The following is a 25,476-nucleotide window of genomic DNA, read 5'->3' on the forward strand; positions in this document are numbered from 1 at the left end:
GAGTTCGGCTGATGGCTTACCTGATAAAGCCGTTGCTTTGCTTGAAACTAAGCCACATTGACCTACAAGATTTCAGATTCAATTCTCAATCTGCTTTGAATTAGATTATTCAAGATGGGGCAGTAATAGAGATGAAACCATTAGCTTCAGCTTTGTGGATTTGGGAGGGGAAATTTCAATCATGATTGCTATCCAGTGATCTCTGCTGAAAAGTGTGTCTGTGTAAATAACAGTTGAGGACAAGATTGAAACGCCCACACCCAACAGTTTGACTAGTCTAGGCTCACACATAAAGACTGACAACTTATGTGAGATGGCCGAGGATGGCCGATGTTTGTGAAACTGTTTCCATGAGGGTGGAAAAAAAGTTTCCCCAAGTCAAGTGTTGAGAGAAACCTTCATCTGTTCTGACAATGTATTAACCTCAAAATGCCATTTTGTTTTCCACTGCACACGTGTCAAACTTTATATTTTCCAAATCAGCCCATCATAATGGTTTATTTGAGTGAATTATTTATACTGATGTATGTATATATTTTTCCTGTTGATCCCCAATTAATTCTGTGGTTTCTCTACTGGCGAAGAAAGGCTTTCATTCTCAGCCTAGGCTAGATTTAAAACCAGGTTATAACGGTGAAATGCTAGTGTTTGACACACTGCACCCAGTCTCTATGTTAAACTTCATGTAATGCATGTTTGCAGCCTTATACAATTATGGTAGTTTCAGTGATTGTGCTAGCACCCTGTAATTTTCGAATTTGTCTTATCTCATTAATCCATTCTGTTGTAAATTTGTATAATTTTTCACCTGCGTTTATCTTACCTTCAAACCTTCTAGCATTTAAATGTTATTGCTAACTCATGGTTGTTTGTGCACAAAATAGCTTCCTTTGTCTACATGTGATAGTAATTACTTTGAGACATTTTGAGGTTTAAAGTATGATAAAATTGCAAGTTCTTTTGTTGAAAATCCACCAACTATTGCTCATTTTAGGTTTTGAAATGTCACTTTTAAAAATACAAAGTTCAATGTGTAACTGAGCAGTTAATCACATTTACTGATCATAATTGTGACTCCCAGCATGTTTTAATGTTGACAACTCCACCTTTGTTGACTGCACCATCTAGAAAGGTATCTTTTCCTGATAGTAGGCATAAGTGAGATGGTCAAAGTAAACCATATCCCATTTAAAGATTTTTTTTTGGGTGGGTTTGTAACCTTGTTGGTGTTTTTTTTATTTTGGTTTGCCAGACAGGTGCGGAAACCATTGTTATGCTTAAGAATATCCAAACCATACAGAGTTCCACATATGTATGCAACCGACGCATTGAAATTTCCTGTGTCTAGAATGGAATGCACACTCTCTTCCTGGAGAACCCTGCTCACCTTCCTGCAAGTTAGGCGCAGGTCGGCAAGAGCCAATCTTAAGCAATCTAGAATGTGCATTAGGGTACTTCTGGAGGTTAACTAGTTAAAACCACATAGCTTGGCATTGAAAGCATAGTCTGTCAAGCTTCTCGCTGCTTTGCCCCCTGGGACCAACAGTTTGGGCTTAAGCTTGCAAAATTAATAGGAGTCGAATAGGAAATATCCATACTTCTTCCATGATCCTTCAGGTCCTGCCGTTGAGCCGGCTGATCTTCCATCAGCAGTGCCTTGGACTACTACAGAACCGCCGGCTCGGGCACCAGGTGACTGAGCTTGCCACAGATGGAACTGTCTTAATTCCAACATTGCATTGGCAAGCAGGTCACCTTGGATCAGCATGAGGATCGTTATTGGCGAAGAAATGCACTGCAACGGACCCAATTCTTTGCTGCTGTGAAAATGCCCCCCCCCCCCCATAATATGTTTTTGTACCTGAGTTTTGAGAGCAAACTTACCCTTTCAGCTGCAAAATAGATGTCTGACTGCTTTCTTTTGAAAACTCTAATGGGGCCTATTTTAAGAACATCGACTGTTGGTGGTTTGGATGTTGATTTCCTGCTAATGTACTTCTACACATTTTGTGAAAAATAGCTGTTATTTGGAAGATGACAGGAAATGCTAACAGGTATTGCTGCATTTGTTGATGAAATCACTATCTGTTTAATAATGTTGCCTTTACTTTGCAACGTGCATTATATGGGCAGCATGTCAGACAGTGTCAAGCTTTGCGGTTTTAGCTGGTTAAACCCCGGCAGTACCTCTGAGATTCCTCAGCCTTGGTTCCTGCCCACCTACACCTTTTTCTCTCTGGAATTAGGTAAGCAGGATGAGTTCCTCCAGGGAGAGAGTGTGCATTCCACTCCACTACATGGGAATTTCCATGTGTAGGTGCGATGCACGGAACTCTGTTTGGTTTGGATACTATTAAGCATGGTGATGGGTTTCTACCTATATCAGGCTCCCGGTTGACCCAAACTGAAATCCACCACCCAAATGTTGGCAATTTGACAAGGTTACAAGTAACATCAGTTTTTTTTTAGCACTCCTTCAATGATCTTTCATTGTTCTTCTGTTGTTTTCTTGTTTAGTTCTTTTGTGTTGCATTGCAGCACTTTCATCCTTATTAGCCTTTACTTGTTTTTTAGTGAAAAGATCAAGTAACAGCTATTGTGCAGGAAGGCTATTTTAGGTGACTTCTCTAAAGTTCTACTCACCAACCAGGAATGAAGTTTCCTGGTGTCTGTACTTTCTTACTGTTTAACCATTGTAGTACTGTATATGAGGAAAAACAATTAATGCACAGAACTGAAATCAAACAGAAAACAACAAAGAAAAACTTGTTGGCAAATCCCACCCCCAAGCAGGCTGTTTAATAATATAATAATAATAATACTTATATTTGATTTAGTGCTTTATCACGTCGTTGAGACGTCTCAAAGTGCTTCACAGAATATACTGGAAACTGGATTGACTTTATCTACAGAAAATATACACAACGGGAGAAACACGGCAGACAATTGTGCACAGCAGTGTCCCATAAACAGTCATGGATGGAGTGACCAAATAATTATTTTTTTTGAAGGGATTTGTTGCCTCCGGAAAATCGATCTGAACAATCAGGTTCCTACTTACTGCTAAGTAAACAGAGACGTTTGTAGTAAGAAAACTAAGGCTTCGCCCCACCCAGGAATCGAACCTGAGTCCTCTCGCTTACGAGGCGAATGTGCTAACCACTATGCTACAGGTATCGCAAAGCGATAGCCATCAGAACCCATTTCAAAAATTATTTAAGTAGATTTGACATCAATTGTTTCCAGTCTATTTCTGTTTTGTTTTATAAGCTAGTATGATCCGTGACTCATCTTAACCGAGTCAATCTACTTGACAGTGTGGCCATTGAAATAACATTAGGCCATGAGGTGCTTACCATGCTTGTTTCAACAGTCTTATTTCAGTATAATCTAACCAACAACCACAATGACTCTTTCAAGCCACGTTGCCCAGTGATGCAAATAGCAGGACAAATATGTTTGCTTTCATAATTAGAAAAAACTATAATTAAAGTCAAATGTTCTTTATTGAGTTTTTTNAAGTGATACTAATCTTTGAAATACTTGGCTGTTATTTTGAAAATGGTATGGAGTTTTTGATTAAGAATGCTTTGTCTTGTCATTGTTTTTTATAATATGTCCTTAATTAATGAGAAAACAAACTATTTTATCTCTCAACTGATCTTCCTCAAAAGATGTTGATTTGTAATATCTACATAATTTTGAGTCTAATATCCACTTTTCAGAATTCTTCTTTTTCCATTGACAAAAGTTGGTCAAAACAATAAGACAATGTAACTTGCTGATTTTATAAGGATTTAGATTATTTACAAAAAATTCTATCTGGGAAATTTTGAAAGGAAGCTCAAACAACCACTGTAAAAATTAAAGGATATTGGGTGAGAAGTGGAATGTGGGATTAACTTTTTTTAAAAAAAAGGTTTACTCAGTAAGGAGAAGTGAGGGTGTTTAGAGATTTGTGGACAATTGATCTGAGAGGGGAGCTTATGGAGCTTGGCAAGGAGTGGTGTGATGGGTTGGGAAACGTTTTGCGTGGGTAAGGATGCAGGCAGTGAAATTTTGGATGAGCTACAGCTCTTGGATAATAATGATAATCCTTGCATTTGATATAGCGCTTTTCGCATCTTCTAGACGTCTCAAAGCGCTTCACAGAATATGCTGTAAAGTGAATTGACTGTATATTTATGAGCGAAACGCAGCAGCCAATTGCGCACAGCAGCGTCCCACAAACAGTATGGATTGAAAATGACCAATTTATTATTGTTTTGTTTTGGAGGGATTATTATTTGGTGTGTGGAGTAAGGAAACTTGCCCACGGTTTCGCCCTGCCTGGGATTGAACCCAGGTGTCTCGCTTGCAAGGCGAGTGCTCTAACCACTGAGCTACAGGATGTTGGAGCTGGGGAGAGTTTGGCATTGTTGAGTGTGAGAGAGGGATGAAGTTAAGCAATGTGGTGAAGGTGGAGAAAAAGTATCTTGGTCAGGGCCTGGTACTGAGGGAGGAAAGATAACTGAGGATCAAACTGAATGCCAAGGTTGCCCACTAGTAAAATTTAATACCCCCTTGGATGTCTCACAATTATTATTATTATTAGGGGCAGTTTGGATATGACAGGGAAATAGAAATCTGCAAAGGTAAGAATATTTTTCTATCCTGATACAACATCCATTGAAGGAATTATACAATAATTCCTCCATATTGTTGTATAATGAGGAATAGTAATATTCCTCCATTTGTCACTGTTACCATCACTGGCAACAGTGTATTTTTAAACTTGTATTGGTAGATCTATAGTGATAGTGTACCCAAACCTAGATAATTCTGAGTTATAAATTGCATTGTTTTATTAGATCATGGCAGACCTATTAATCGCATTTCTCATTCCTTTTCTCCATATTCCTTAATGTCTTTTCTTCACTTCCCAAGTAACTGTCTATCTCCCTTTTTTAAACTTGTCTCCCACTAACCCAGATGTGGGAATATGAACTTGGTCTGAGCATAATTTTTAAAAAAAAATCGCTATCCAAGTGTGTTACTTGAGTTTGGAAGTTATTTGTTGTGTAGATCTGTTAAACGTTAGTTTGGCCGCAGTATTAACATAGTTGCAAACTTTCCAGTGGTCTTAACTCAGTTTGTACAGTATTTAACTGTCAGACAGTTGTGTTGTTCCTTTGGTGGTGGCTATCATGCCACATTTCCTGGCTTTCCTCAAGCCACCAAAAATGCAAATTGGTTGAAGTTCAAGGCAAGTATGCTTTTTTAGGGAATGTTTTGCTGAGGACGGGAAAAGCATCAGTAGTGAGGAATGAAATGTTTTTCCACATTTGAACACATCATCAGTTTCCCACTTTTTGCTGAACCCAACTCCCTTCTTATGGACAACGAGCATATCTGCATCGTCCTTCTCATTTACAAAAGTATTCACAGTCAAAGAATAGTCATCTACCACCGCTTACAAAATACTGTTGTTTGTATTGTCATAAAGTGCTACCCAGTGGTTCAGTTGATGAGAGGCATTTTCTAAGCTGAAACTGACTAGCAAGATGGGAGGGAGGGAGTTGGTGTTGCAATTGGACTTAGTTCCCTAGAGCTTCAGAAAGGCAGGAGCGCTAACGCAAATCACTTGCTAATCATGACCCTGCCTAGAAACTGTTTGGGCTTGGACCTCAGCAGCTTTTCATTTCTCATGGGTTTAGTTTAGCTGTGGGCTACTGGTTGCTGCGTTACACCCATAAAATACTGAGTCACTCCACTTTACAGTATATCCGCTTTGAGACATCTAGATGGCATGTTAAGGTGCTAAATTGAATGTAAGGATTATTATTAAGGTCACTGTCTTAAAATTTAAAATCATGCAGAATTTTGAAAAGTTCCTATATTTTGCCTTAATGTGGAAAAATTCTGTTTAAGACAGCTGGTAGAAGATTAAAAAAACACCTTCATGTTGGGAGGTAAGGTGTGTGAGTAAGAGAGACGGGTCAGGATTACTGTGATCTTTCAATCAGGCAGCTTGGATTTTTGTTGTTTTTTTTNGGTTGGGAGATATTGGGAAGAAACTGCCTTCTGTTTTCAAAATATGACAGGATTTTTAATGGCCACCGGAACAGGCTAACGGGACCTCAGTTTAACATCTCATCAAAGGTCAATACAGCAGTGACCCAGCACAGCACTGGAGTCTCAGCTCAATTTTTTTCAGCTCAATTGTGTATGTCAACCTTCTGTTCCTGTGACAAGAGTGATACCAACCCCTTCATTTCCCCTTCTCTGTCTTCAAAAACTACCTAAAAACGCCCTCCTAGACTGTGCCGAAGGCGACCTCCCTTCCCACCTCCCTCACTCAATGTCAAGCACCATCTCTATAAAGTGCTTCAAGATGCTAGTTTACGTGAAGGAAACCATATAAATTCAAGTTATTGTTGGGGAATACCTGCGGTTTGAGATCTGGGTTCTGAAATTTGGGCGTTTCCTCGGCTGATAGAAAAAAAAGTTGTTTACCTTTACAGTGACTCTTTTCCTGAGCAGTGTAACAGTTTAGTTTAGAAATGACTGGAGTTTCGAGAATCAGCTTTGCATGTAATAAGTCATTAAATGACTTCTTGTGTTTATTATTTAGGGATGCTTGGAATTCCCTGGGTGATATGTCTAAAGAAGAAGCCATGATTGCCTATGTTGAAGAAATGAAAACGGTAGGGCAACAGTGTATTTTTAAACTTGTATTGGTAGATCTATAGTGATAGTGTACCCAAACCTAGATAATTCTGAGTTATAAATTGCATTGTTTTATTAGATCATGGCAGACCTATTAATCGCATTTCTCATTCCTTTTCTCCATATTCCTTAATGTCTTTTCTTCACTTCCCAAGTAACTGTCTATCTCCCTTTTTTAAACTTTCCGACCAATTTGTTTTCCTTCTGTGGCAGTGCGTTCCACATTCTTAGAACCCTTTCTGTGAAGAAATGTCTTCTGATCTCACATTTTGTACACAAAATCGTGCTAGTTTAATTTGTTTCAGGAAGTTGATGTGCTGACATTTTTATCTACTACATGGCGTTTCTTCCAAAGTAATACAGTGCTGGTTCTCTTTTGGAAACAAAAACTTGGAAAAATGATTACTAATTGGAGATTAGAAAACTGGTTTGCGAAATATATCTCCTTGAAATACTCATTGGCACAGCAGGACTCACCAGAGCAGTTTACAGTTCATTTTCTTGTATAGCATTTACTTCCTGGACCATTACGAACAGAGTACCCCTGGAAGCCATTTGTAAAGCAGCTAGGTCAGTTGGGGCATTCTTCATGCTTTTCCAAAGACTTATTGCCTTGATTCCCATCTGGTCTGCTGCACTAGGACCAGTAGATTTATTAGAACTGCGGAATGCTTTTTGATTGTGGAGGTTGACCAAATGATAAAGAATAGTAATCCGTGGAGTAATCCATATCTGCCGCGTTTTGGGGTCTTGATTTCTATTCAGCCTGTGTTGGCATTGGCAGTAGACAGGATATGGCTTACCTTTGACACAGTGGTTGAGGAATCCACCAACAGCATTTGTCTCAGCGCTCCAAGACACTATCCTGCGTGAATGATGCTATATGTATGTGTGTGTATATATATATACACAAGTTGTTGTTAAGCCTGACTTAAAAATGACTTGTTGGAAAAGATGTTAAAAAAGGACGACTAACGCCCGTGATATTGTGACCCAGAATGAGTCATTGCTTTGAAAAGGGGGGAGAATTGATTTGTGGTGTAAAATGAAATGTAATCCAATAGCACTGTAGGTAGCTGAATTAGCATAAACCTTCTCACTCTCTTTTCTGGCACTTTCCATTTATAAATGAAGGGACTCGCTGTAAACTACATATTTATTGAAGAACTGAAATGTTCCTGCGGTTCTGTGGCAGCTTGCTGCAATATCCTGATAAGCCATTTTTCTATAACTTTTTGTGTATGAGTATGAGTGCAAATTCCACCAAGAACAGAAGCAAAACAGTTTCCTTTGGCTGGCACCAATGGGACCACAGACCAGTTTGCATCACCATCAAGAGAAGATGATCTGTTGCAGGTGTTTATTAGCAAGTTCGTGGTGGTGGTTTGCTCTGCACAACTTGAATCTGTTCAATAGAGTAGTTCCTTTAAGCTGTTAGCCCACTGGCTTTCTCTGAGCTCCAGTGATGGATCTATGTCATTAGTGCTTCCATTTTGCCCATGGAATATACAGTCAATTCACTTTAGAGGATATTATGTGAAGCGTTTTGAGACGTCTCGAAGACCTGATAAAGCGCTATTCGAATGCAAGTATTATTATTGTTACAGGGCAACCCCATTGTAATGCGTTTGTCTGGGTCCAATCACTCACGTTGTAAGTCATCATAAGAAATGTCCGAATTCCTCATTGTCAGGTTCTATGTGCAAGAAGCTTGCTGACATCAATTCTTTCATGGCGTGATAGCTCACAGGAAATTACATCAGTGGTGAGCTGACAACCTGGAAGTTGGACAATTTTTAGCGTGGGAAACCAGGTGTATTGTGGTTAGCTCAGGTCTCCATTAGACACATGCTCTTGAGTGAGCTTGCATTCAACCAGTGGGTATTCTAGCGGAATTGCCTTATACAAGGAAAGTTCATTTGTGCTGCTGTTTGACAGATTATAGTAATGCTGCTCTGTGTTGCTGTATCCTAATATTTTAAATAATAACAACATAAGTTGCATTTATATAATGCCCTTCACGGAGGCTAGGGTCCCAGAGCACTTTAACAAAACTTTATACAGGGTATTATGGACCTACTAGAATGAGATGTATCTTGTGATTCTGGTAGACACAGTTCATGGAAATTATGTGAACTATAAATTTGTAGATTTAGCAGAAATCAATTGACAAATGTTGGCACTCAGAAGCCTATACAGTTAATGGCGTACATAAAGGTGGCTCAGAAGACTGAATTAAATTTGTTTTGTTGGAGAGTCTGAAATCTTTCTTGTCAGCGAAGAATGTATAATAGAACTTATCAACTTCAGCATATCACATGTCCCCAAAGGAAATAACAGAATGGTTTGATCTATTCAGAAATAATATTGTTGCTGGCCTCAGCAGAATTTCTTTAGAGTTTAAGTTGCTGATTTAGATAAGGTATCCTTGCACTGATCATGTTTTTGTGCCATTTTTGGTTATTAAAATGCAGCTAACTTTAAATAGCCATTACATTATGGGTATCATCCTTGGGAAGGAAGTATGCAGGCTCCCCTTGGAGCTGTCTGGGTCCAAGGCGACATGTTTGGCAACAGAAAGTCGGAATCAAGCCAGCCCTCTATGGCAGTCTCGGTAATAATAATAATCCTCGTATTTGATGACGTGCCTTATCACGTCTTCAAGAAGTCCAAAGGGCTTTGCAGAATATACTGTAAAGTGAATTGACTGTATATTTTGTAGTGAAATGCGGCATCTAGTTGTGCACAACAGCGTCCCACAAACAGTCGTGGATTGAGTGACCAAATTATTATTTTATTTTTTTGGAAGAGATTATTACCCCGGAGAAGCGATCCGCCAATTGACTAACAACCGGGTTCCTACTTACTGCTAAGTAAATGGAGTCATGTGGAATAAAAAAACTTGCCCAACATTTCGGTAGTCGGGTTCCTGAGCCAGGTGGGTCTACAGTACTCCAGGCACTGCTGATGACAGCACAGCCAGCCTGGCTCATTGGTAGGACTTGGAATTCACTGGGGGCAGGGAATCATCCCACTCAGCTCGCCCTAATGGGTCGGGTGGTCCCAGCTGGACAAGCTGTGGGAAAGCTTCCCAGAGAGCAATATCAATAGCAAGCTATGCTGTTTTAGCTGGTTAAACTCCAGCAGTACCCAAACGCTCATTCTGGGGTCCACAAGCCTTGCCTCTTGCCAACTGGAATCAGGAAAGCAGGATGCATCCCTTCAGGGAGAGAGTGCATTCCATTTCACCAATGGGTTTCCACATGTGTCAGACACCCGGCTGACCCCCCAAAAAGGTTTTGTGCAATGCAGTACTATTATGTTTCTTCAGGTCAGTCCCAAAAATTGTAGACATGACCTCAACTACCGAACATATAGCAGGATCTTACATCTGTTTTTGTTCATACAGACTGCAATAAAACATGTTCTCCCTTTTGATAATATGATTCAAAAGATCAGCTTGCTTTGTGTTGGGGAGAGGGAAGAGGAATTGGAAACAATGGAAAAGAACAAGCAGAGAGATTTCAATGAATCGGAGATGAATTTGACAAATGGCAGATGTAATTTAATATGGATAAATGCAAAGTAATAAGACTGGGAACGGGAAGAAGTAATGGGAACATCAAAGGGAAGGATTATTATCATCACTGAATAAGGGACATGTAGATAAATTGGGTAAATCAAGGTGAATAGATTGTTTACATCAGGGGTCAGAGGTGGCTCAGGTTTTTTTCTGGCCTGTGGCCCAGTCTTCATTTTCTTCAGTCACGTGTTCAGTGACATCAGTCACGATAACATGTTAGGACTGTATGGATGTACTATTACAGTGCACTATGATAGTGCATACAGAGAATATATTAAAGTAATTATACTGGAGGCAATATCGACTTTGACTCCATGTATCTCCCACGTTCATGAGGATTTTTTAATAGTTAATAATAGTCTTTGCATTTTTCCTTTCCCCCCAAGATCAATGAGTGATTCTCACTATCATAATGGATGCAGAAAATCCTTAAATTCAATCTAAATTTGGAAGCTGGTTCTTTTTAAGAATTTCTGAAAAATAGCTTCCAAATTAACCATAACAACAGCCACAAATTACATTTGTATAGCGCCTTTCATGTCAGGAGGACGTCCCAAGACCCTGGACAGTCAGGGATCAGCACCCTAGCTGGTGGTTGGGATCAGGAAGGGTGGCAGGTAGGGGTCAGAAGGTGACCAAAGGCATGGTCAAAGAGGAGGGTCTTGAGATGGGTTTTGAAGGAGGCAAGGGAGAGGGCGAGGCAGAGGGACTGTGGGATGGAGTTCCTAACAACAACTAAAACTGAGTTTAAGAGTTTGTTTTTACAATCTGTGCGAGCTTCAAAGTTTAAGACCTATTCTTAAAAGCTAAGGCTTACAACAACAAGAAAATTACATTTATAGAGTGCCTTTCACATTGGGAGGACGTCCTAAAGTGCTGAACAGTCAGGTGTCGGGGCCCGAGCATGGGGGGGAGGGATGGTGTAGGGCTGAGGGAAGACAGAGAGGTGGGAGGGCGACCAAAGGCACGATCGAAGAGAAGGGTCTTGAGACCGGCCTTGAAGGAGGCGAGGGAGGAAGCGAGGCAAAGGGACGGTGGGATGGAGTTCCAGAGTGTGGGGGCAGAGAGGTTGAAAGCTCGGCCACCGATGGTTGGGCGGGAGACATGGAGCAGTCCGGAGCACACTGAACGGAGTGAGCGGGCAGGTTGCTAGGGGGTCAGCAGGTCAGAGAGGTAGGAGGGGGCAAGGCCATGGATGGCCTTAAAAGTGATGACGAGGGTCTTGAACTCGATCCTCTGGGGGATGGGGAGCCAGTGGAGTCGGGCGAGGGTGGGAGTGATGGAGTCACGGAGCCTGGTGCGCGAGAGTACATGAGCTGCAGAGTTTTGAATGATTTGCAGCTTGTGAAGGGAAGAGTTGGGAACTCCGATGAGGAGGGAGGTTCCGTAATCCAGCCTTAACTTAATAGCTAAGGCTGGAATTTCATGCTTAATAAGAGGCTATAAGCGATGTGATAACATTATATTGTTGAATATTACAGCAAAGACTTTTATTTGCGTCAGTATGTTAACGCTAGATCAAATATAGTCTCAGAGCAGCACTTGGTGGAAGTACATGTTCTGAGTACATGTTTTAGATGTATTAAGGGCATAATGTAGTCATTTTGTTTGGTAAATAGCTACAACATTGAATACTTTAACAATGATTTTAAAAAATCACACTTGCATTTGATATACTGTGACACCATGTTGAACGATGTCACCGCTCCCAGAGACCTGGCCAACAAAAATCCCCCAAATAAAATTTGTCACTCATTTCATGGCTGTTCATGGGACCTCACTGGGTACTGGGAACTCCCTGTGAGCTTTCCGGTGAGCAACACAGCTCAGTATGAAGTACGTGAGAGCCTTGCCACCATCTTTCTGTCCACAACTAGGACATGTAACAACAACAACAACTTTGATTTATATAACGCCCTCCACGCCGGACGGTGTCTCAGAGCGCTTTACAGTAAAGGAATCCCGGGACCGGGGGAGGGGGAGGGAAGGTGCCCAAAGGCGCGGTCGAAAAGAAAGGTCTTCAGCGGAGACCTGAAAATGGGAAGGGAGGGAGCGAGACGAAGGGAGTGAGGAAGGCAGTTCCGGAGCCTCGGGGCATAGTGGCTGAAGGCACAGCCGCCGAGGGTGGAGCGGAGGACTCGGGGGGGCGAGGAGGAGGCCAGACCCGGAGGAACGAAGGCAACGAAGACGCCATGTTACGCCTTCCAACAGCTGTCGCCCAAGCCTTAGGAGAGTTTACTTATCAGCTACCTGGCAGACATCTGCCTTCAATGTGGTGGGAGGATTTTTGAAGGACAGCTTGTGATGTGCCAGCTCGAGGTCCAACTCCAATACTGCATACCAGGCTTACTCAGCAACAGGCTTACTCACCAATCGAAATGTTCCTGCAACATTATACCAATTCCTCCATTAAACCAAACGTCATCCATTTTCTATTAGCTTAATTTCAGGCTGCTTTATACGGGAAAAGGTGCTTGACCTTGGTTTCACATTAAGTGTTTATAGTAATATAGCATTCCAGCTGAAAAAGTCAGTAAGTTTATACTGTATGAAACAGTCAAGATTGCTTTACATTGTATCTGAAGCCACTAACTGTCGCAGCAGTAAATCTGTTTCGAACATGTATAAATAATGTTGGCAATACCTGTTCTTGCCAAGATTTTGTCGTCTTTGTGATCTTGCTCTTCTCACTGAACAGACATGCTGGCTTTTAGCTTTCATACTTTGACAGGTTCCGACCTTTTTTGGACATATTGTATTAAGATAAATTAATTTCACCTAAGTGATTGCTTGTGCCAGAAGTATGCACAAATCTACTGGGAACGTAGCGTTGTATATTCCAAGCCTCATACTGTCTGGGCTATCACTTCAGCAGTGGTTACATTTGCTGTACTTAAAACAAAATGTAGTTATGTCTGTCAAAACAATAAATATGATATTTGATCAAATAGGCGTTGGCCATTGATTTCACAAAATTGATTTCCTCTTTCGTGAGCTTAATATTTTTGTCTAAACTACTTTAATTTCAGAAGCTTGCAATATCTCCTTACATTCTTGCTTTCAGCATAAATCCAGTATTTAGAGAGCAGTATTTTTTGGGACCAAGCAATTAGATATCACCTTGTCACTTATTACATCTTTGAGGTAAGTTTGACAATTTGAGGGAAGTTCAGTTTTATTGCATCCGTAGACTGATAGCTGTCGTGAACTATAATCATATCTGTCTGTATTTATCTATTTATAATAATAATGATAATCCTTCCATTTTGATATAGAGCTTTTCACATCTTCTAGACATCTCAAAGCGCTTCACAGAATATACTGTAAAGTGAATTGACTGTATATTTGCCGGCGAAACACGGCAGCCAATTGCGCACAGCAGTGTCCTACAAACTGTCGTGGATTGAAGTGACAAATTTATTATTGTTTTGTTTTCTTGAGGGATTATTATTAGGCGTGTGGAGTAAGGAAACTTGCCCAAGGTTTCGTCCTGCTGGGAATCGAACCTAGGTCTCGCTTACGAGGCGAGTGCTCTAACCACTGAGCTATAGGACTCCACAATTTATCATGACTGTTTGGTACCAAATTGTCTGCTGCATCTGGCTACAGTGAAGCACATTGCGACATCATCCCAATGTGAAAGGTTCTATATCAAATGTAAGAATTAATATCATGCCTGACTAATTGCCAGTGAATTGTTTAGAAACGTTTCAACTTCACGAGGTGCTCTGTGGGAGCACGCTCACCTCCAAGTCAGAAGGTTACGGGTTCAAGCCCCGTGAGGATATGGAAAGCAAAAATCTGGGATTGATGGTTGGATCATGCTTTCCTTGGTGTTTAAATAGGTCTGCTATCTCCATTTAATAATTATTTAGGCTAACCTTTATTTAAAACTTCCAAATTCAACTCTAAAGGAATAAAGTCTACTTGGTAAGGGATGGGAAAAATTCAAATATCTAAACCCAAAACTTGTGTTTCAGCTAAACTATGTACTATTTCTTTTTATAGCAGTCAGTTCACAAACACAGATGTATTATAATAACTTTATACTTTAAATGCACTCTGTGTTGTAATAGTTTATATAATGTTTATCTTAATCAGCAGTACTTAAAATGAAATAAACGGTTACTTGGCAATTCTCAAAGCTAATTCAGCAAAACATGCAGGCATGAGGGTAAAAACCTATTCAATTGTGGATTAAAGTGCTGCTCATTAAATCTTCACCAAAAGCCTTTTCTGCCTGCCCGTTATTCACAACTTTAGGTCAGAGTTTCTGTGTGATGTTCTTTTGATGGATTTCTGAGTAAATTGCAGTGTACGGTCCCACTGTTAAATACTGCGTGGTTTAAACTGAAATGCTATAAGTTGAAGATTTTTTAAAAAACATTCAAATTGACTAATAGACATGAAAAACATTTGAGACGTCTCATTGACGTGATAAGGCACAATATCAAATGCAAGCATTATTATATTAAATCAATTGGTTTTAATTGCAATAAAAATAAATTGAAGTGCTCTTGCAATTATCTCTGCTTCTCTTATGTTCTCCAAAAGTAACATCTCTGCATCCAGTGTGCACTTAATTACATTTTGGAATGCACTTTTTCCTCCACTGAGAATAAATTGAGCTCCCTTAGGCTATCATTAAACACAACAATATAAAACTTTGAACTGTAATCTTTGCTCTCCTTTGAATTCTTTTTGATAACGTTGGCATTGTGAAAGTATAGTTAATGACGAATGTTCTTGAATAGGGTCTCACCGGTGTTTTACGGAGTCTTATTACTTCCTTGGTCTTGGGAGACTACGGTTCTACTTCTGCATTCTCTCAGTCTACAATATTTGGTTTGGATCACTATCGTGTAGTGTTTTCAATGTTTGCTTAACTACCACCACACCCAGATTATTTCCTCCTTTGTATCATTTAATCAGATACTCTTAGTTTGATAATTGGGACAGATATGTGTTACTTTACACACTCCAATGTCACAGTATCCAGGCTGTGCTGGTGTTTATACTCCATGTGAGTCTCCAACCATTGCTTACTCCCTCCCATGCTCTTCTATTCCTCATGAGACGGCCCACCTTCCTCTTGAATATATCTCTACTGTTTGATTCAACCACTGATTCAGGCAGCAAGTGCCACAATCTCACTAGACAACAACGTGGATTTATATAGCACCCTTCCCATGGGGTAGCGCTTGTGTGAATTAACAACAAAATTCTGTTTGTATAGCGCCTTCCACTTCGGGAGGATGGCCCAAGGCGCTGGACAGACAGAGTTTCGGACCCAAGCTAGGGATCGGGGAAGGTGCAGGGCAGACGGCGAAGCAGGTTGATCGAAAGCACAGTTGAAGAAAGGGGTCTTGAAATGGGTCTTGGAGGATGCAAGGGAGGATGCGAGGTGTAGGGATTGCGGGATGGAGTTCCAGAAGGTGGGAGCAGAAGGTCCGCCCACCAATGGTGGGGCGGGCGAGACGGGAACAGGCCCGCTGAGGAGAGGGAGCGGGCAGGATGGTAGGGGGTTAGGCGGTCGCAGAGGTAGAGGGGAGCAAGAGCAAGGAAAGCTTTGAAGGTGAGGACCAGGATCTTGAACTGTATCCTCTGTGTGATGGGAAGCCAGTGGAGTCAAGCGAGGATGGGGGTGATAGGGTCGCGGAGCCTGGTCCGGGAGAGGACACAAGCTGCAGAGTTCTGGATGATCTGCAGCCTGCGGAGGGAGGATTTGGGGAGGCCGACAAGCAAGAAGTTTGCATAGTCAAGCCTTGATGTAATGAAAGCATGTATGATGAGGGTTTCGGCGGCCTGCAATGTGAGGCAGTGGCAGAGCTGGGCGATGTTGCGGAAGTGGGGGAAGGCAGAGTGGGTCCTCTGTAGTTCTTCCTAACTTCTCTGTTAGAACCCCTAGTCACACATTTCTCCGGCACCATTTCTGTCTTCAAATGATTAGAACAACAAAATAAATAAATTAGAACAAGATCAAAATGGTGCAGGAGAAATATATTCCATTAAGAAATAAGGGAAAAATAACTAATAATGGGATGCTATGGATGGATAAGTAGGTGAAGAACAAGAAGCCCCAAGTCTTGTGTAGAAGACCTATTAAATGCCTTTTGAAAGCAGATATTTTTCTGCATATTTCTAGCTGCATTATTCACATCTTCAAAGAATTCCAGTAAATATAATATAAACTACTTTTGTTTCATAACTTTGATTCAATTTTTCACCTTGCATCGTTTAAATTGCTTCCTTAATATTGCTCCCTTAATAAACTCCTGATATTATTCTCACAGATGTATAGTCTAGAATTCCCAAGATGTTACTAAAATGTTTCCTCTCTTCTATTTTTGCATCTCGTTCCTCTGGGCCACATGCCATTTCATAAAAACATAGCATTGAATAGGATTGAAAAAGACCTTAATAATCTTTAATTTGATATAGCTGCTTTCACATCTGGAGGATGTCTCAAAGTACTTCATGAGATTTACTGTAAAGTGCAACAACTGTATTTTTTAGGCAAACGCAACAGCCAATTTGGACACAGCAGTGTCCCACAAACAGTCATGCAAAAAATGATTGTGTGCAGAACAAAAAAAAGGTTACTTCTTCACTTTTAAAAATGTCACTTTATTTCTAATGATACAAAGCCTCTTTATTTTGTGGAATTTGTTTTCTATCTTTTCCTTCTGCATTTCATTAGTTCTTCCTGCAAAGTTGTTCAGGCATCAGTCTTGATCAGTGTCATTGAGTATTTAAGATGTTTATTGTGTCTCCTTTTAATTTAGAAATAGTGCTGATTGAATATTGCATCAGGACGTGTTAGTTATTGGTATTCTTGTGGGGGAGGCATTTTGCTGGTAATTAGAGAGAATTATAATTGTGTACTACAAATGATGAAATTAGTAGCTCATGGTCATTAATGGTATTGTGAAGCCTCAATGACGTGATAAGACACTATGCCAAATAGTGATATAGGATTATTATTATTATATTTTAACCTCTGATTGAGGTATGAAACCAGTAGAGAACACTTCAGCAGACTGGTAAAACAGAGAGAGAATTCACGCCAGACCACTTATGCAGCTACTGATCCCAAGATTATGGTGAATTTAATTTTACAGCTCTGATTGAGAATGTTTCAAGGAAGTAGGTAATAATGTATTTTAAGCTGTATTTGAATCCTTCTCTGTCTGCGTTACAGATCCTTGAATCGATGCCCATGACTGAGAAGGTAGAGGATCTACTTCGTGTCATTGGACCATTCTATGAACTTGTTGATGACAAAAAACAAACCTTGTCGCCACTTGCCATCTCAGCAGGTTAGACTTTACTAGGCATGTCTTCAAATTAACATGAAAATGAGGACTACAGATGTTGTTAGTCCAAAACAAGTACGGAAATGCTTGAAATTCACCTCAGGCACATCAACAACTGAAAGGAACAGATAGATTCATTATGGGTTAACCTTCAATACGATGAACAGATTTATTCAAAACATTAGGCTATCTTTCTCTTTCAGTTGCTAACTGACATCCTGTGGATTTCCAACATTTCTATATTTATTAAATGTTAATCCTGTTTCAAGTTCATTTCTGACACTGTTAATATCCATTAACTCCATGTGGAAAATGAACTTTTGTTTTACATTCTATAAGAAAATCACTTGTGTCTTTCCTTAAACATGTTTAAGTAATAAGTTTGTTGTTTTGCTTTCCGCATCCCTTGTTTCTTCACCAGGCCGGTTGGATAAAGTGGTTAAATCACTTGAAGGTAAGGATTAATTTATAGCGAGAACCTAGTGGTGATGTCTTGTGGTGATTTGTTTTATGTTTCTGTACCTGATTAGAATTGGAAAGTTACTTAAAAATCAATGTTTCATGTTGAGTGCATAGGTTGAGAGAGTTCTCGTAAGAGGGAGTGTATCATATGGTAATTTTTCAACTTTGGAGTCAGACAGATGGACTGCAGAGGCCTTTTCCGTCCTGCACATTCCTATGTTTCAATGGATTTTGCAAACATATCCCATGGGTGCTCTGTTTGTCAGTAAAACACCAGTTCAGTTTTGTATCTGTTTAGTTGGACGATTAGATCAAGTTTCCTTTTAGACCATATTTTGGGAGAACTTAACACTAGCAGCAGGCTACTGTTGTATGTTCCTTGATTTGTGACTATATATTGATGCAGCTGGTGGGTTCAGTATGTTGTAGAGCTGGCTCATCATTGAAAACTGGGCAAGGCCCCTCTCACAATATTGTTCCATTTTGTAATAATGTCAATTGTTGTAGATGTAGATTATTACCTCATTCAAAATCCATTACTCTGCTAAATCACTTATATTCCTTTTCTTATTTTGTTATACAAACTTTGTAACTTATTGTTTTTTCAAAGCGTTTTCTATGTTGGAATGAGATGGGGATTGTAGCAGAGTGTTAGGTGCGATTGAGGCCTGAAAGTCCTGTAAACTGCCTTGTATTTGTTGCAATCATTTCATTTTGTCCCACCTTGTGGAATTTATCTGCAGGTTTTCAGTATCGATCTTGTAGGATTTGTCCCATCTCGAAGTATAATTACAGTTTTAGGAATATCTGGAATATCTAATATCTGTTCCATTGATCCATTGCTTGAAGTTCATGTTAGAGAATAGTTTTGAGGTGTCAAACCAATTAATCTATAATAATAATCCTTGAATTTGATATAGCGCTTTATCACATTGTTGAGATGGCTCAAAGCTTGTCATAAAATATATTATAAAGTGGATTGACTCTATATTGTGGACGAAACACGGCAGCTAATCTGGAGGATTGTTGGCCAGGACGTCAGAAAAAATTACCTCTTTTCAGATAGCATTCACAAAAAGTTGTATTACTATAAACTGATCATTTGGAACTCAAAGTCTGTTGCTTCTAGATGTCATGAGGGTTTACAGTTGAAAAGGCTGCCTTTATGGACTCGCATGCATCACTTGATGTGTTGCACAATCTTGAGAGCAAAAAAAANTGCCACTTTTTAGAATTAATTTGTAAAGAAATTATTCGATCCGCATTTTACAATTAGTAAAACATCCTAGGCATTTTCGATACGCATTAGGCATTTTAGGCATGCCTATGAATAATATTTTATGGAAGTTGTATGACTTTGGATAATGAAAGCGAAATGGGAATTAACAATAATACAGGCGGATGAACTGTTTGGTCTATTCTAGAGTGAAACCTATTCTGTCTGCTCTTTATAACCTGCAAATTTCCAAATTATCCTATTTTTAAATGGATTTTATCTGTTCCAAATGGAAAATTACTCCTTCCTCTTCCTCTGGTGGTTCAATAGCGCATTGTTCCTGTTCCATCTGGAAAGTACAAGTTTCAATTGTTCATTGTCCCTGGCTGCTTTCATTGGGGAGTTCTTCTTAGTTCTTGGCTAAGTTAACTAGGGTAGCATTTCATCTTGTGTTCAGAAGAAAAATGATCAGGTCACAGCCTTCTGACTCCGAGGCGAGAGGGCGACCAACAGGCTGACACCTGTGAGCTGTGGACTTGGCACAACGACACGGAGTGTGTTTATATTGTGTAAATTTGAATCAAGTACCTCCTAAAACCGCCACCTTCAAACACCCACTTGGTTTTGTTACTGAGGGCAATTAAGATTATTATTGGTGATTATGTGGAAATCATTGTGCCAAAAAAACAGGCCTAGAGAGCTTAATTAAGATATGATAGTTTACTCTCCAAATTTCATCATTACGTTTACAAATGTTACAATGGAGTATTGAACCCTTGGTTTCTTCCTCTCAGTCCCTTTCAACTGCTCCCCTGGTCCAGTTGTACACAATCCCATATGATTTTAAAAACTTGTTAGTCTAACTTCAGTATATTTGTTTACAATAAAACAATCAATGGAAATAACTTCTCCCCATTTACCCTGTCAAAACCCCTCATAATTTTGTTCACCTAAAAAGAATAAAGAATAACATTTTGTTTTTTCATTTCTCAGCACACAACCTGCAAACAGCACAAGGGCATTTCATGTTGTTCATAAATTAATCCTAATTCATTAGATTTGGACACTGATGCAGTGCACCCTTACCCTCAGCAATGAACCAGTATTAACTCTTATTATTACATTATTATTATTATTACACCTTCAGTGATTAATGTTCCACTCTGGTAAAGCACCTTTACATAAAATTATAGACTGTACACTTAGCCAACTAATTCGTACTGGCGCGTATCCTCAATACAAGACTCCATCTCTCCCAGTTCCTTGTTTCCCTTTCTTTCCCTTCTATTCCCTTCTCCATCATGTATACATCAAGCTCCCTCTTAAATGCATTTAATAATTGAATTCAGGCTTATGCAATGAAAAAATTTTATAAATCCACCTGTGAGGGGCAGAATTTGGGGGGTGGGGAGTGTCATTATATCAGCAATGGAAATAAACATGTTCGGATGAGGCTGTATAATTTCCATGGACAGTGTTAAGGAACAATGCTGGGAGTCTTCTGTGGGGTGGGGGGGGGGGGGGGGGGGGAACAGCCCCTCACCCAGCATAAAAATAAAGGAGAAAGAATTTCAATAGTCAGTTGATGGTATGAACTCTCTGAAGGACATGGATAGCAGAATATTAGAAAGAAATGTCACTTTTTCGAAAAAAAAGGCTCAGTTTGTAGCACTCTGCCTCTAAATCAGAAGATTGTAATACAGTGTAAATTTACATTTATATAGTGCCTTTATATCGGAAGCGCTTAAAAATACTCGCCTTTTGGTTTTTGTACTCACCAGGGGCAAAACATTAGGTAAGTTTCATTCCTCCACATGTATCTAGCAGTAAGTACACAGAGGCATGTGGAGCAAGAAGGACCCTGGTTATTCGTCGATTGGTGGATTGCTTTCCGGGATAATAATTCGAAAAAAAATTTGGTCACTTAATTCATGACTGTTTGTGGGACACTGCTATGCAGTTGGCAATTGGCTACTGAATTTCACCCACTAAATATACAATCAATTCACTTTATTTTATGTAAAGCGTTTCAAGACGCTTCGAAGACTTCGAAGAAGTGCAGTATCAAATGCAAGTATTATTATAATGTTTGTTGTTGATGTTTCTTGTAAATGCAGCTGTTAAGCTATTAAATGTTTTTAACTATCTTTTGTTTTAGTGTAAGGGAAAAGTGTCAGCAGTTTTCAGGTTTCCTTGGGTGTTAAAGCCAGAGAATCTATAATAGTTTGTTTTTTAAATTCTGCTAAAATGTATATAGTTTATATTAACTTAGTGATTGCCAGTATGATTCTCTTGAATTAAATATTGGAAGAGTGGTTTAAATATCATTGAAATTAACGGATGGCATTGGGAGAAATATGGGAATGCAGTCTAATGAGCATAATTGAGAATGAGCATCACATTTCATACAAGTAAGCCCTCTCAGATGTTTGTCTGATTTCAAATGCAACTTTGTTGGCCACGCATTAATCTTAATGCTCAGCGTTTCCTAAAGGAGAATATATGATGTTGCGCTGAGAGTAAAGTTAATAAACACACTGCTTATTTGTTCGCTACGGTTCAAAATGTTTTAGAAGTGTATTCTTGAGGGACAATGTAGAGCACTTCAGATATGTATTATGAGTGACATGATCACAGTTTGTTTTTATGCAGAAAAGTTGTTTTTTGTGATCATCCTCAAATGGAGAAAGACTTCTCTCTAGCTGGTGTCCTTGTCAAGCATTCCAGAGCAGATTATAATGTAGATTAGATCCAGTATTCACTATCCTTTACATTGCTCCATCTGTCGTGCCTTAACCCCACCCTCAGAGCTGAACACTTTGCTGTATCTGTCTGAAATTGTTGCTTACAAAGACATTCCTAACGACTATCAAGTGTGAAGATAATACCAAGGCTTAGTATGTTTAGAAATCTATTTGCATTTGAGATTAGTCAAGTATACTTTGGGCCTTCGTAGCCAGTAGAGAAGATTTTGAAGCCATTTGTCTGAATTATATTCAGATACAGTAGAAAATTGCAAAAATATTTGCCAAAAATTGCAGGGCATTTGACAAATTTTGCAGAAAATGGTGGAGATTTGAAAAATTGTGCTGGAAATTGCAGAGGTCTGGTTAATGCTATTCAGAGACGCATTTTGCTGCTAACCTACATTTTTTCACTTTATTGATAAAAACTGAATGTGCAGTTATGTTTGAAATACTACAGCCCTTGAATAGTACAGCACTTACCAAGAATTTGTTGCAGGAGCTCAGTTTAGGCAGGGCGTCGAGCAAATAGACGCCAGTGGTTCACTCACAAGCGGGCGAAGCCGATTTTCTACTGTGCCGCGAAACCGATCCCAACACTCCCCGCGTCACACAGGCGCGACCAGAGCCACTAAACCCAAAGTAACAGCGTCGAGCAAAGAGAGCAAGAGGCCTGGGGCCCAGCACACTGTGTTTGCACAGGTTTGTAATGAAGAGGGGGGCGTTTGTAGCAGAGGAGGGCGACACCCTGACCACTACAAACCCGCTAAAAAAATTTAGTTTCTGGCCCGCGGACCTCTCGCTGTTTATCTGTTGTCACTGTGGGGATGGCGGCTCCGTACCCGCATGTGCGGTACAGCGCAAGCGGGAAATATTGTGATTGTTCATGTATGTGTGTATGTGAGGGTCTGTGTATGAGTGTCTCGCTTTCTCTATGTGCTTGTGAGTGTCTCTCTATGTGTTTGTGAGTGTCTCTCTATGTGTTTGTGAGTGTCTCTCTATGTGTTTGTGAGTGTCTCTCTCTCAGTGTCTGTGTGTGTGTCTCTCCATGTCTTTGTGAATGTGTGTGTGTGTCTCTCTCTCTTTGTGTCTCTCGCTCTCTCTATGTGAGTCTCCCAAATTTTTCTGCTACTTTTGGAAAACATTTCCGCAATTTTTCTATTGTCCCTGGTCATAACCTATTCTGAAAGTAACCAGATATTTCAGTTGCACAACTTATCTGTTGAGATGGAATGGTGAGATAAGGAAAATTTGCAATCAAGTTACATGAGCAAGTATTGCTGTCACTGGTTGAAGGGTGAAAGAAAAAGACCCTTTCCTTTGAGTAATCAATGATTGAGTATTTTATGGTTTATGAAAATACTAATAAGTTCTTCTCACATTTGCTGGATTTCAGCTTGTTACCCACTTCACATCAGCTGCAGGTGTACTTCAGTGATTATCAGCATTATTTGCCACCCATCTAATTTGTTGGACATATTGCACCAGTTTCTGGCAGACCAATGAGGAAGTGTAACCATTAACTCCAGTATCTTGACCAACTGAAGTATGAAAAGGATGCGCTCTTCCCCTTTTTTGTTAGTTTTGGGTTAATTGCAACATAAAACAATGACAGTAGAAAAATACGTTTCTTGATCATTTTAAGTGAAAATACATACCTCTTTAGAAGAAAAAAAAACAGGCATTACGGGCATTATCGCATTACTACAAGACACTGCTGATGACAGACCAGTCGGACTGTCTTATTGACAGAATTTGTAGGGACAGACACCGGGTGCAGGGATTCTTCCCACTCAACTCTTGTAAACCCCGTGAAACAAAGCCCTAATGGGTGGGGTGTTCCTAACTGAACAAGCAGCAGGAAGCCTGCCAGACAGAGCTCTCAATGACAAGCTGTGTGGTTTTAGTCTTGTTAAACTTCAGCAGTAAGCCAAAACACATTCTGGGGTCCCCAAGCCTTGGCTCTTGCCAACCTGAGCCTATTACTCTCCAGAATTAGGTAAGGCACGGTGCATCCATTCCAGACATGGAGAAATTCCATGTGTAGGTGACATACATATGTGGAACTCACAGTCTGGTTTGAATGCTGAGAAACGTGGTGCATGTGTCAGACACCCAGTAGACCAAAAAACAACTATAGGAAAAATTAAACTATGCAATGTCTACAAGAAGCTGTTATAAACATATAAAAACAATCCTCCAGCCAAAATTGGTAATTTATTTCATGGCTGCCTGTTCTTCGTCCTCTCAGCACCATCATTGGCGGCCGTGCTTTCAGCCACTATGCCCTGAAACTGTGGAACTGTCTGCCTCAATCCCTCTGCCTTGCGCCCACCTTATCCGTCTTCTGATTGCATCTGAAGACCTTCCTCTTTAACCGTGCCTACAGTCACCTTCCCTATCAGCATCAAGCCCCATCACTGTAAGCACTCCTAAGACATTACCCTCGTGAAGGGCACAATATAAATGTAAGTTGTTATTGTTGTTTGTAGTGCCTTGGTGTGCACAAAAAGCCTATTGTATTTGCTGCACATCACTACATGGTATTATTGTAAAAGAGCTTTGAGACATTTCAAAGAAACATAGAAACAGGAGTAGACCATTCAGCTTCTCGAGCCTGTTCCGCCATTCTATAAGATCACGGCTGATCGGTACCTCAACTCCAATTACCCGCCTTAAAGGGATGGCCCTAGAAAAATGCAAGTTCTTCATCAGTATTTACTCTGTAAATAATTTTCACTATATCTCAGAATCTTATTTAATGAAGTGAAGGAGACAGAAAAAACTTTTTTTGTGGGAGTCTTGCTTGGCATGTTCTTGCAGAATGGCTCACAGCAGATGATAAGGAAATGGTGGAAATACTAAATGAATACTTTGCCTCAGTTTTCACAAAGGAAACTGATAAGGAAACTTTAGTAAGAATAGATGGGAAGGATCTAATATTAAGATGGGAGAAGGAGGGTATTAAATAAATTGCATAAACCTAAAGAGAACAAGGTACCTGGCCCAGATGGACTGCACCCAAGGAGTCTTAGGGAAACCAGGGTGGATATGGGTGAGGATCTAGTACATATATTTAAGAACTGTAGAGAAAAGAATTGTGACAGAGGACTGGAGAATGCCAATATTTTTTCAAAATGGTGATAGATGTAATCCAGGAAACCATAGTTTAGTGTTGGTTGTGGGCAAGGTATTGGAATCTATAATAAAAGATGAAGTAACTAGTCATCTGGAAAAGGAGAATATAATTAAAAGCAGCCAGCATGGATTTTCGAAAGGAAGGTCATGCTCGACCAACCTTATCGAATTCTTTGCAGAAGTAACCGATAAAGTGGACAAGGGAACAGCAGTGAATGGAGTGTGTCTGGGTTTCCAGAAGGCCTTTAATAAAGTGCCACATGAGAGGTTCGTGACTAAAATAGGGGTATATGGAATTGTGGTAGATTT

The 25,476-nt window shown here is 39.9% G+C and overlaps 1 protein-coding gene and 1 non-coding gene across 4 annotated transcripts in view; one reads left to right on the top strand and one right to left on the bottom strand.

Annotated features, from left to right (window-relative positions):
• The window catches only part of acbd5a (acyl-CoA binding domain containing 5a), a 51,472-nt gene that overhangs the window by 7,100 nt on the left and 18,896 nt on the right, over positions 1–25,476 (top strand). For 2 of the 3 annotated variants that reach the window (XM_042332429.1, XM_042332431.1), the window contains exons 3-4: positions 6,614–6,686; positions 17,493–17,610. In XM_042332429.1, the coding sequence (XP_042188363.1) occupies positions 6,614–6,686; positions 17,493–17,610 (191 nt within the window). The remainder of the gene's footprint in view (positions 1–6,613; positions 6,687–17,492; positions 17,611–25,476) is intronic. The other variant, XM_042332430.1, reaches the window with a different exon arrangement.
• Positions 13,777–13,846, bottom strand: trnat-cgu. Its single transcript has one exon. It is a non-coding gene; the product is annotated as a tRNA-Thr (tRNA).

This window comes from Callorhinchus milii, unplaced genomic scaffold, assembly GCF_018977255.1.
Source record: "Callorhinchus milii isolate IMCB2004 unplaced genomic scaffold, IMCB_Cmil_1.0 Scaffold2, whole genome shotgun sequence".
Classification (NCBI taxonomy): Eukaryota; Metazoa; Chordata; class Chondrichthyes; order Chimaeriformes; family Callorhinchidae; genus Callorhinchus; species Callorhinchus milii.